This window comes from Habropoda laboriosa, unplaced genomic scaffold (assembly GCF_001263275.1).
Source record: "Habropoda laboriosa isolate 0110345459 unplaced genomic scaffold, ASM126327v1 scaffold92, whole genome shotgun sequence".
NCBI lineage: Eukaryota > Metazoa > Arthropoda > Insecta > Hymenoptera > Apidae > Habropoda > Habropoda laboriosa.
In genome coordinates, this window is record NW_017100268.1 from 3,459,353 (window position 1) to 3,471,455 (window position 12,103).

Sequence of the window (12,103 nt, forward strand, 5' to 3'; positions counted from 1 at the left end):
GTGGAATCGGGTGGAGAATTCGTGGCTGAAGAACGCTGCGGTGCAAGTGATCCTCGATTACGAGGAACTGAAACCGGTACGATGGTATATATACAGAATGGTAGACGGTTTTCTCAACACCTTCGGGCGTCATCTTCTTTCCAACTGTTCGAAGTACGCTCGGTTTCTTTCGGGAAAATCCATTTGCCCCGTTCCGCCGAGAGAAATGAACGGATCCCGAATGGTCTGACGAGGGGATCGTTTAAACGAGAAAAAGAAACGCGTTCTCAGTTGGCTGGACGAAGCGACACACACCGGCGGCCATTATCAACGTTTAATAATCAGCCACGACCCACGCGAATATATTGCGGACTGCTTAATCAACCGCCTGCGTATCGGCTGACTTTGATCTTCATCCACAGATGTCGGTTAATGTATTCGATTATTGAAGACTAGCTCGGGATATTGCTGTAGGCGTCCCAGCGGACTGGTTTCCGTCGATTAGAACGGAATGCTGAATACGCGTGCATTGTTAATCGACTCTCCACGCAAGAAATCCTGATTCTACGCAGAAACATGCTGAATAATATTCCTGATTGCTAATTATTTATTATTAGACGACTGAAGAATTTAGCATGGGTATCGTCTAGCCTGTTGGTAACCTAACGTAGACGATTTTGAATAGGAACGAAAGTCGAACGGTAATCGATTCATTTTCTTTTTTTCCTTCAACCGTCGTATTTTTCTCACCTTTGCAGGTGAGTGCATCTCGTTATCCGGTTGTGGTGAAACTTGGACACGCCCACGGCGGAGTGGGAAAAGCTCGTGCCGAGACGAATCAAGAGTTTCTAGATCTCGCCTCGTTGGCCGCTTTGGCGAACACATACAGCACCGCGGAACCGTACATCGACACCAAATACGACGTGCACGTGCAGAAAATAGGCAATAACTACAAGGCGTTCATGTGAGTGTGTATGTGTGTCTGGAGATATGCGTGTGTTGCCCGCCCTGAACACAGACCTCGTGGCCTGACTTTGCAAATGTCACAAAGTAGCTTGTAAAAATGGAAATTAGAACGGTGCGGCTTAACCCTACGGCTGGTAAGGTGAAACTATGGTTATGTAACGACCTGCGCCGGGACAATTTCAAATCCGCCCGCTTTTCACGTTTTATCTGAATGAATAGGTAAGTACAACTATGGCAACAGGCATTGTGTTATTCGCGGAACAATACCGGTCTTGTAGGGTGTCCGTTAGTCTGTTGGACACATGGGAACAATGTACCTACAGGTAACCCTCGTATGAAACGAAAATTCGCATTGTGTTGCTGTTCTGTTTGAAAGATTCGAAATTTTTCCGAAAGAACGAAGATTCCAAATTTTCTCAAAACAGCAAAGACCCCAAATTTCTCCAAAAGACAAAGATCCCAAATTTCTCCAAAAGAACGAAGATTCCAAATTTTTCCAAAGAACGAAGATTCCAAATTATTCCCAAAGGACAAAGATCCCAAATTTTTCCAAAAGAGCAAAGATCCCAAATTTTTCCAGAAAACGAAGATTCCAAATTTTTCCAAAAGAACAAAGATCCCAAGTTTTCCAAAGAAAAACAAGTAAAATATAAATTACTCAATCATTCAGCAACGTCTGGTCGAATCGAAAATAATTCCTCGGCATTTGCAAGATCGATCACTTCTAGAAACAGAAAATTTCAATTCCCATCCCATTCTGTCGGTTAAGGGTGAACACCGCCCACGTGATCACGATGGAAATAGCAAAGTAGCAGATTGGTAACTATGGTTATCGACGTTTCTCTCAGGCGGAAGAGCATAAGCGGAAACTGGAAGTCGAACACCGGTTCGGCGATGTTGGAGCAATTAGCAGTGAGCGAGAGACATCGCACCTGGGTAGATCACGTGGCCCAATTGTTCGGTGGATTAGATATCTGTGCGATCGAGCTATTGGTCGGGAAGGATGGCCGGGAATATATAATCGAGGTGAACGATAGCGCGTTGTCGTTAATGGGTGACTCGCAAGAGGAGGATCGTCGACAGATTGCAGATCTTGTCACAGCGAAGATGCAGGTAGAAATCAAATAGATCGAAGGTGGTTTTTTTTTCTTTACCTTTGAATCTGTCGATTTTTGCAGCAGTCAGAAAAATTCCCGGCGATTTTTCTTCGTACGAATCACTATTTTTTCTTTCACTATCAAGGTATGCTGTCGACCTCCAAGCGTGCTGACGAAGACAACATCCAGAGGGTCAATTACTGGCTCCAGTCAAGCGACAAGTCCAGTAGAAGATCGTACTGCGCCACCAACTGCGCCGTTGGGATCACACGGAAGCGTGGGATCCATGGCTAGCATAGGCAGCTTAGGGTCTGTGGGGTCCACGACAGCAATGGCGGGCGATGTAACTAGTTCTGACAGCCATCATCAGCTACAACGTCGCGATTCTCAAGGTTCGCGCAAATTTTATCGATTGTCTCTCGAGGATGATACACCTTGCGTTGCGAATGTTTCTTCGTTAATTGGATAACGGGCTTGAAGGAATCGTGACCGGAAGATTAACGAAGACGTCGACCATGCGTATCCTTGATAGACTTAAAAATCGAGAGATAGTTTGGCCGCTACTTCGTAATTTATCGTTACGGAATTTCCTAATTTGTCGAATCAACATTTTTCTTACTACACATATCATCTCTCTTTTTGCGAGAAATTCTTAAAAATCACCTCATATTTCTACTCTCTCTTGACTTTTTAAGAACTGTCCTGTGACCAATTACCAGTTACAGTCGAGTCTCTTTTATCTAAATATATTTTGAAAATATATCTTTATCTCTTACAATATCGCAGTTTACAACGTCAATTTTTTAACGCAACGACACTCTTCACCCCAAATCTGCGTGAAACATACGCACCTCGTAACTTCAATACCGCATATTTTCCTAATTCCTACTTCCAAAATTAACTCGACCAATGACAACCTCAGATTCTCACCTCTTCCACTTAGTATCCAATAGACTCTTGTCCATTAAAATTCCGAAATCAACGCTCCAGGGTTCGCCTCAGGCCTCGCTAACAATAAAACCGAAAATAAGTTTGCAACAGATCGCAAACAACTCTAACGTGCACAACGATGTTAAATAAAAGCAATTCGACGATATTTGTCCACAGCATCCCAATCGAGTACAGTGAGCAGCGCTCCATCGGTTGGCCGACGTCAAGAAGAACCTCCACCATCGAGAGTACCTTTCCACAGACAAGGCAGCCAATCACAAAACGAGGACACCGAAGACACTATGAAGAATCTTCGGAAAACGTTTGCCGGAATCTTCGGAGATATGTAAATTAATCGAACGAAATGTACCGAGGCAAAGAAGATCTTAAGGTTGTCATGATTTCAGTTATAAAGAAAAAAAAAAGGTATTTAAAGATGGAATATACGTTCGGTTGAATTTTTCATTGAACATTATTTCTAGACATACTTTCACGAATTATATCTTCACTTGGATAATTTCGTAATTGTGAAATTTCGTTGGAAACTTTCGGACAAATCGATATATACATATATAAACTATTAGGATCGATTTAAGAGGGAGAGTAACGTCGATGTATCTGCAGATCATCAAGCTCATCTATATGACACTAGCGTCTCACAATTGAGCGCGAATATAACGATGTAAATTTTGCTAACGGTCCACGGCGATGTGTATAAACATAAACGTAACTCGTTAACATTCCATTATCTATCGATTCGATTTTCCATTCGTGTCTCTTTGCCGTTCGATTATTTCTCAGGAAAAAAACCATCATCGAAAATTTTCGTTCTTCTGGAACATTTGCTATCGTTTCGCTGATTATTTCGTACCGCTTGTTTAAATCAATCGATACCGTGTACTTTATCGAATTATTTAGCTGTTCGGATATTAACTACGTGTATTTCGATAAGGGAAGGGTTGAACGAAAATTTAACGGGGAAATTAAAAAAAGGAAAATGTCGTGGTCGTTTATGTATATTAAATGAAAAAAAAAAAAAGTAATGCGTATTGTAGATTCTATGTATTCGATGTATTCAGCATTTACATAGTTGCTAGGGAAAAGAATTCTATCAGGTTTGAACGGTTTGTATCGATACTTTTCCAAGTGTCCGGTTATGTTTCGTTACCATCGACGTATCCGTTCTGCACAACGCATAAAACACACACACACACACACGCGTACTCGTCTCGTTAAATTACGGGAACGCCCGCCGCCACTTGGTTTTTCGATTCCAACAGGAAGAAAACAGTGATGAACCATATATAGGCCCCTGTCATCTCCTCATCCGATTTTACTTCAGGCGTACCACTTTTTAGGCTTAACTTTCGATTATATAGCATTTTTCTGAAAGGCGAGGAAAAGGTAGAGAGAGAGAGAGAAAGAGAGAGAGAAAGGGAAAAAAAATATGGAAGGAATTTATAAAAATTGAATGGGCGATGAAAGTCTTGCAGTAAAATACATATTTGTAAAATTGTTAAAAAGTATATGTAAGCCGACGTCATTCAAACATGATTGAGGAAAGCAAAAAAAGAGGAGATTCGGGCATTATTCTGAACATTTGGGCTAGAGAAGGCCGCGTGGTGCGTTCGCTGGCGGTGTATCCATTCGCGATGCAACGTCAGCTCGAAGAACAACGATCCCACCGGTCTGTATCTTAAGCGCACAAATAGTCGTTAAGATTTTTCGTGACCGGACAGTAATTTGACATCGTGCATGCGAACAGCGCAAACATTTCGGACAAACGGGGGACTCGCGGCGATGATAAATGAAAATTCCTCAGTAAAATCGCCGGTACGCTCTTTGAAACCCATTTTATCGAAACTTTCGGCCTTCGAGAAAAATTCCCTCACCGTGCCGGCGAACTTTCGATTCGGATCGTGAGAAAAATTTGAAGAAGAAAATACGTCTCGAACAGTGGTGAGCATCTCGATGTTGAAAACTGTCCTGCATAATTTCCGCTAACGAACCGCTTCTTTTTTCCCGAGATTTTCATTAGATTCGAGTCGTTTGTAAAAGAAAGAGGAAGAAAGAGCTGCACACTAGGCGACTTGGCGATTACAGCTGAAAATTCACGAGAAAAAGAGAGACGTTTCGTTGATTCTGTAGGCTTTAAGAACCATTACCGAAATGAAAATCAAAATGTAATAAAGGGGAGAGAGAGAGAGAGAGAGAGAGAAAGGGATAAATAAATAAACGGGTTGGCGAAGTTAGGTGAGACCGGCAAGCGAAAAAAATGGGAAGAAGCGGTCACTAGGTGTCTGCGTGAAATGAAGAAAACATGGGCATTCGATATTCTCGCGATTCTCACGCGCGGTACTGTGCTAAGCGCACCGAAGCAAAGTTTCGTTCGTTGATGTTCTGCAGATACGCTCGTGATTTATACTCGCCTGTGTTCTACGTTCCTTACTGTGTAAAGCTTCTTTGACTCGGTACTCTAAAGTCTAAAAAGAAGGATCGACAACTGTGCAAAAGTAAAAAATCGATCAGCGACGAAACTGAGAGAGAGAGAGAGAGAGAAAGGAAAGAGAAGGAAAGCGAGAGAGAAGGAGAAAAGTGAAGAAATGTCTTTATCCAATGATCTCAATTTACCTTAGCGTAAGGGCTGATAAACGTATTACGACGAAAATGGTAGACCTCGTGGTGTCAGCTTTGAAACGAGCAAATAATACGTTCTTCCAAACATTCTGTTCCCTTCTGATTTCCAATTTCGATAAGACTTCGGTTGATTAAATTCTATATAGAAGAAAACAATTCGTATCGCTTAAAGTTTCGTTAGTCGCGGGGAATTTACCAGTAGGAGATGCGTAGGATTGTAACGGGGAAGAAAATATTGCCTATTTTAATTTCACTTCTTGTTTGCCTCTTTTATATGAAAAAAAAGATGAATTTTCTCGATGTTGAATTAATAAGAGTATAAAGTAAGCGATAACGCAAAGATGTAAACTTAATCCATCCTCTATTGCACAACTATATTGATCGATATTCCTCCGTGTCTAGGTTTAGTTAGAAAGTTAGTCATCCGTTAGATGGTAACACGTTAATGAATTAAAATGGAATACACAAAGGTCGCTAGCTCACTTCGAAGTAATAGTACGTCCGAAGGTTTAGTTTTTGATGTGCCTTGATAACTTAAGTGTCCTTCTTATCACGTTTCTCACCCACATTCGACGAAGTCTTAAGCGCGTTTTCAACGTACACGCCACTCGTACAAACACACTCACACGCACGTACATACCAAGGACCCACTCGTACACAAGCAAAGACACACGATTTTTACAATGCACTTAACCATGAAATCTGTTGTTTGTACTTTTTATACACGTGACGCGCGTGCACCGTAACTTTTTCCAATTGAAAACGATCATCGCTGCAACGGGCCGTTTGTTAATTCATCACGCACCCCGATATATCGCGGATAAGTGCAGGTACACCGTCCAATTGTGATCAGGAACGAACGAGAAGGCGTTTAGTTTCACTTGAAACGTTACCAAACACGCGAGAGAGCCTTTTATCGTTCGTCGATCTATTTCACGGTAGCTCGATGTCGCCTAAATGATATATACATATATATTCGTTCCGTTCCGTTTCAATCACGATTTACGCCCGGTTTACTAGCTTGAACGTTACTTTGCCATTTTTACGAGTGCGTTGATTGATAAAATTGAAAGAGGAGAGAAAGAAAGCTGAACAGGCGACGAAGCGGCGTAGAGAGAGAGAGAGGATAGATAGTTGAAACGGTGTTTTTAGTGTTGTTTTCAGAGTATAGAGCCCACCAGAAGCTTCTCGAGTTAGGAGTCAAAGAGAAGGAAGTCTTAATTTCCGCGACTTAGTTCAGAGATACAAAACATACACGCGTAATTCTACTACGATCGAAGTGAAATCGAAATGATAAATATCGAACGAGGAGAGAGAGAGAGAGAGAGAGATAACGAAACTATCGACGTTGGGACAGTAAGTTTAAGGGATTCTAATCGGATTAAGAACACACACACACACACACACACGCACAGGAATAAGGGAGGAGAAAGAAAGAATCCCGGACAATCCTTGTACAGCTGAGAAAGTTGCTCGACGGAAGTACAATAAAAAGAAAAAGAAAAAAAAGGGGTCGACGAGGAACGACAAAGCTGAGAATCGATTTCGGAGCTGACGCCACGACGCGCGGAGAAGCGAAACGAGAGGCTCGATAGGATCCGTAACGAATCCGTACTGATACGTAGACGCGGTTAAAGATAACGAATATCTCAGGGGTGCGAGTTTAAGCACTATGTAGGATAAACAAAAAAAAAAAACAAACAAACAAACAAAAGAAGCACATAGAAAGAGGCAGTTGGGTTCAAGTGTTGTTACAGCCTAGACGAAAACGACGGCATTGACCTCGGAATAAACCTGCGACGAGACTAGCCATTAGCAGAGCATGCTTCTTCGGAGGGTGAATCATAGGCGATTGTTCGAATATTTTCGGGGGGAGGCAGACAATGCGGAATCGAACAGGGAAAGAAGAAACGATCATCTGCGATCCGTGATAATTCCTTTCCGAGGAGAAATCTTTCTACGAAACGACACACGCTGTTTGTATAGATCTTTTAAAACGAATAATTGAGAATTCGAAAGGTCAATTGTTACAAGCATATCGATGATGATTTTTCTCTTTTTTACATGGAACACCGTTTACCGCTGTGTACAACAATGTTACGAACGTTTGGTTTAGCTTTAGTCGAACGGGAGATACGGAATGTCTCAATTATTCAACTTCCACAGATCTAATTTAAACGTGTAAAATCCGTCTTTCGTCGAGGATCGAACGGATGTGATCGCATGAAATGGAACACAGCGAAAAGACAAGTACATACACCGAATATCATCGTCAAGCATACACACACACATATATATATATAGAACGTTGCTTGATAGTGTGAAGAATAATCCTTGATCAACGACTTCGTAATTTGTTCTAGTGCCCGTGTGATGTAGTGAGCAGCTTGTTACAACACCTTTCCATTAGTTTTAATCGTGTTTACGTGTTCACGTCACGTTTGATTTCGTCGTGGCCACTTGGCAACTCGCTGTAAGCCCGGTAGGGATCCTTTTTCTGTTCATTGTGACACGAAAGATTCACGCACCGCCTCGTAAACTCGAGTCTCGTTTTGAAAGAATACGAGAGAGAGAGAGAGAAAGAAGAAACGAAAAACTAAACCTTGTCGAATATTAGAGTAACCTCGCTCACGGTTACTCGCTCTATGTTACAGAATGTGTCCCATGAGCGAAGCAGCGAGGCTACTCTGATATCGGACGCAGTATAGAGAAAGAGGGAAGAAACGATCGGTGCATTCTTTTGCGAAACCGAACTTTCGTCGTCCGAGTCTCTTTTTCCTTCTTGCCGGACAAAAAAACGAAAAAAAAAAAAAAGAGAGAAAGGAAAGATAAGAACGAAATAATAACGTTTACGATTTAAGCTAAATCTATTAATTAGGATCCTTGCGTCACTGTAATACCGTTGTTGGTTAAGATTTTACCACGCGTAGAGGGAGGCTACTTTAAGGTCGTGGAACTAATTTTTAGGATGCCTTCGATAACGACATCTACGTATAAGTAAGTTCCGGGAGAGAAAAGAAGCGAAGAGAGAGGGAAGGTAAGAAAGAGCAGAACAGAAGACAAAACGGAAAGAAAAGATATATATGTATATGAAGAAGAGAAGAGGAGAAAAAGAAAAGCAGGCTCGATGCGCTGATAATTAACGCTACGATAGTGTGTACGATTCCTTTTCTTCTTTTCGTCGGTTTATAATCACACACGATCGTTTTACGTTGCTTCGCGCGTGACACTTCTCGACACGGGCTCGTTTAAGGATCGCGCGGCGAAGCGACGGGATATCGTCGTTTTATTCAGATCGAATAGCCTAGGGTACACACGCTTAGGATACGTTAAAGTGACAATTCTAATCATCTGGCCGAGTACATATATATGCATATGTATATTCGAGCGTTCGAAAGCGTGCATCGAGGCCGAATCCAGTCCCGTGTGTCCCGATCGAGACCGGCGATTTTAGCCAAATGGCGTTCGCTGCCAATTTAGTGCCTCGTTGCTTTCCCTTCTTTTGATAAACTTTTCTTTACGCGCGATACGCGTGTCGAAATCGTGTTTAATACGATATCACGTGTCCGATGTGCCATTTCAATCGTGTATGAAAACACACACACACACACACACACACAGACAGATAGACGAGTGTTGCATTGACAATCGAACCTGTTCGATTGTCGAGCCAAGGGTGATCATTGATAAACACCAATTGTTCCCTCCTTTTTTCAATTTCCCCCCGTTCCCCGAATAATCTAGCGGGTCGTGAAACGATAACACCAAACTAATTACGAGACTATTACAACGAATATCGTGGAAGGGGTGTGAATGTCTAAGCAACCTTCTCGTACGACTAGAATCCAGCCAGGTTAGACGAGGCACTTGGCTCTTGGTCTCGTCTCGATCGCTCGAACGTTCGACACTTGATTACATGATTATATTCAGTGTCTCTGTGTAACGAATGAACTTAAAAGGTAAACCGATTTAGGCATTAAACGGATTAAAATAAACGCTCATCAACGTGAGAGATTATCATCGTAGGCTAGCTAAAATAAAAGTTAGGCTCTATATGTAACCGTATGTTACCTCCTTGATTTCAATGAGTGCTAGTCACATGTACTATAATCACTTGACACTCGTACTCACGATACACGAAATATATACACGACATACATATAGATACATACATATATATATAAACACACACACTATATATATATATATAAATTATTATACGCGGCAGTTGTAGCTTATCGTACCCCGCTCGAACAATAGAGAAATCAGTCTATTGTTCTTCGGTAACGTGTAAAACGATGTTGTAAGGTGTAAGGGTGTTTCAGGTCTAATTAATTGTAAATCGACCAGAATGCTATGTCACGCGAAGATAAAGGCGAAGGTTCGACAGGAGAAAGAGAAACGGCACGTTCTCGTGCCGCACAGTGTCACGTTTTCCCATATTTTTCTGTTTCCTCTTCTTCACCCGGTGGTCTTTCTTTCACGCCGACTTACTTTCCCCAAAAGGATCTCGTTCGAGCAGAGAGAACGTGCCTCTGTTACGCCGATATTCGATATCGATTGTACGACAATATAAGGTGTTAACGAGTAGAGTGACGCGCGACGCGCGCGTTTCACCCTCCTCTTCACGTAAAGAAAGAAAGAACGAAAAAAGAAACGGGACAAATGTGAGAGAGTAGCGTTAGTTATTAATTCTCGATGTTCTCTTTCGCGACGCGCGTATCTCAGATGCGTCGCGAAATCACTTAGAACTTCCCCCCCTCCCCCGTTGTGAAAGAGTCGCGTGATCCAACAATCGACACGTCGTCGAGACACTTTTCCCAAATTTTTTTCTCTCTCGTCGATCGAACTTCGCGGCGAGAAGAGGGAGAAGGTATCCGCGAGTTTCTCGATCGTTGGATCGCGCGCGCGAGATTCGAACACGGCGCGCCGCGTCGTCGATCGAGAGCGGGTTCGGCTCTGAAGCTCGCGTGTTTTCAACGCCGCTACGAACGTCTGAAGGGACGTAGAGCGGAGAGAACGGGATATCGCGTCGCGGCGATACGTCGAAACGAACGTTCGTATCGTGTCAGGATAATGAATATTACCGCATCCTCCGATCGTAGGACCATCTAATTACGTTCGCGTAACCGCGAGGAAGGATGGTACGTTAAGTTAAAGGAAAAATAAAAATGCGTAAAATGCGAGTTCTATCTGTCATCGTTTTAGCCAGTAAGGATTCATCATTGAAGTTAAACAGAAATAAGTAATTGGGGTAGCTTTAATTCACTAAGCATACCACGTAAGCGCAGCACATTGAGAATTCGTAATGAAGAAACAAGTAGTACAATGTATAGGATTGTGTATAGATACGCGAGGGCATGTGTAAAGATGATAAATCTGTGTCGATGTACGTCGAATGCTCGTTACCTATCTATTTCGAATCGCAGTTCTGCGCTGAAAGGAATCGCGAATAGAGAGATTCGAAGGTGAAAAAACACGGTCCCTTTCGAAAGGATTCGGTTAGACAACGATGGGCGAATCGATAGGTAACGAGCATGGTGTTTCATGGAGCATCAAAGGAGTCTTCCTTGTCGCGTTTAGAAAATGCAACGACGCTCGATGTCCGGTGATCATTTCACGGCCTTAATTAAATTTTCATCCGGGGATCGAGTGTCTCTGTTTGTCGCGACGTTAACGAAACTCGATCGTTTTAACGACGAGTTAAACGCAAGCCGACACCACTGTGCACGAAAACGTACTCTCCGATAGAGATCTCGCGTTCAATTCGTTGTATTGTTCGTACGTTCGCGTCGCGACGTCGTATGGATGGGATATATTCAGTGCAAACTTTCTGTGAAATTTCGATCGATGGCTTCTACATAGAGACGATTACTTACCGAGGATCGTGTACGACGATTTTTCTATCGATCCTACGCATACGTGTACGTCTTTCGTCCAGTTCTCCTCATCACGTCATTCACGGTGTTTTGATACGTGACGTAATGCGGAGAATCCTCTGAGCGAGAGCTGCGTCGGATTGTCGATGTTTGGGAAGGAATAGGACGAACCTGTTCAAACGTCGCTGTTTATGTACGAACGAATAAAAACGAATAGAACGAGACACGTGAGGAGGTGTTCCTCCGCGTTATTCCTGGATACGGTGGTTTTCGGTATTTGTCGGGGAAAAATGGAAGGGAAACGGAGGGTGTCTTTTATGGTGTACTCCGTGTGACATGTTCGACGTGACCCTTCGACAGACACAACACGGGCGCACGTTACAGAGTTTCTTCGACTAGAATCGTGTATTCATCCATGGCATACCAAGAAAAACAAAAGGAGTAAGGTATTACCATATTGGGTCTGTGAAACGTCTCGAACGCTTCGTAGGTCGTTATGGTTGTTAAAACGTTGAAATATTAAGAACTCTTTGACGAATTGAGCTGTCTCGTTGTGTTATGTACACACCATTTATAAATATATAAATATATAAATATATATATATATATATAAAT

General features: G+C 42.4%; 1 protein-coding gene across 2 annotated transcripts in view; it reads left to right on the plus strand.

Moving 5' to 3' along the window:
- LOC108573424 (synapsin) overlaps positions 1-3,341 on the plus strand; it is a 36,027-nt gene extending 32,686 nt beyond the window's left edge. For both annotated transcript variants that reach the window (XM_017935868.1, XM_017935869.1), the window contains exons 6-9: positions 738-943; positions 1,794-2,058; positions 2,188-2,434; positions 3,150-3,341. In XM_017935868.1, coding sequence (XP_017791357.1) covers positions 738-943; positions 1,794-2,058; positions 2,188-2,434; positions 3,150-3,322 — 891 coding nt within the window. In that variant the 3' untranslated portion in view covers positions 3,323-3,341. The remainder of the gene's footprint in view (positions 1-737; positions 944-1,793; positions 2,059-2,187; positions 2,435-3,149) is intronic.
- The last annotated feature ends 8,762 nt before the right edge of the window (positions 3,342-12,103 follow it).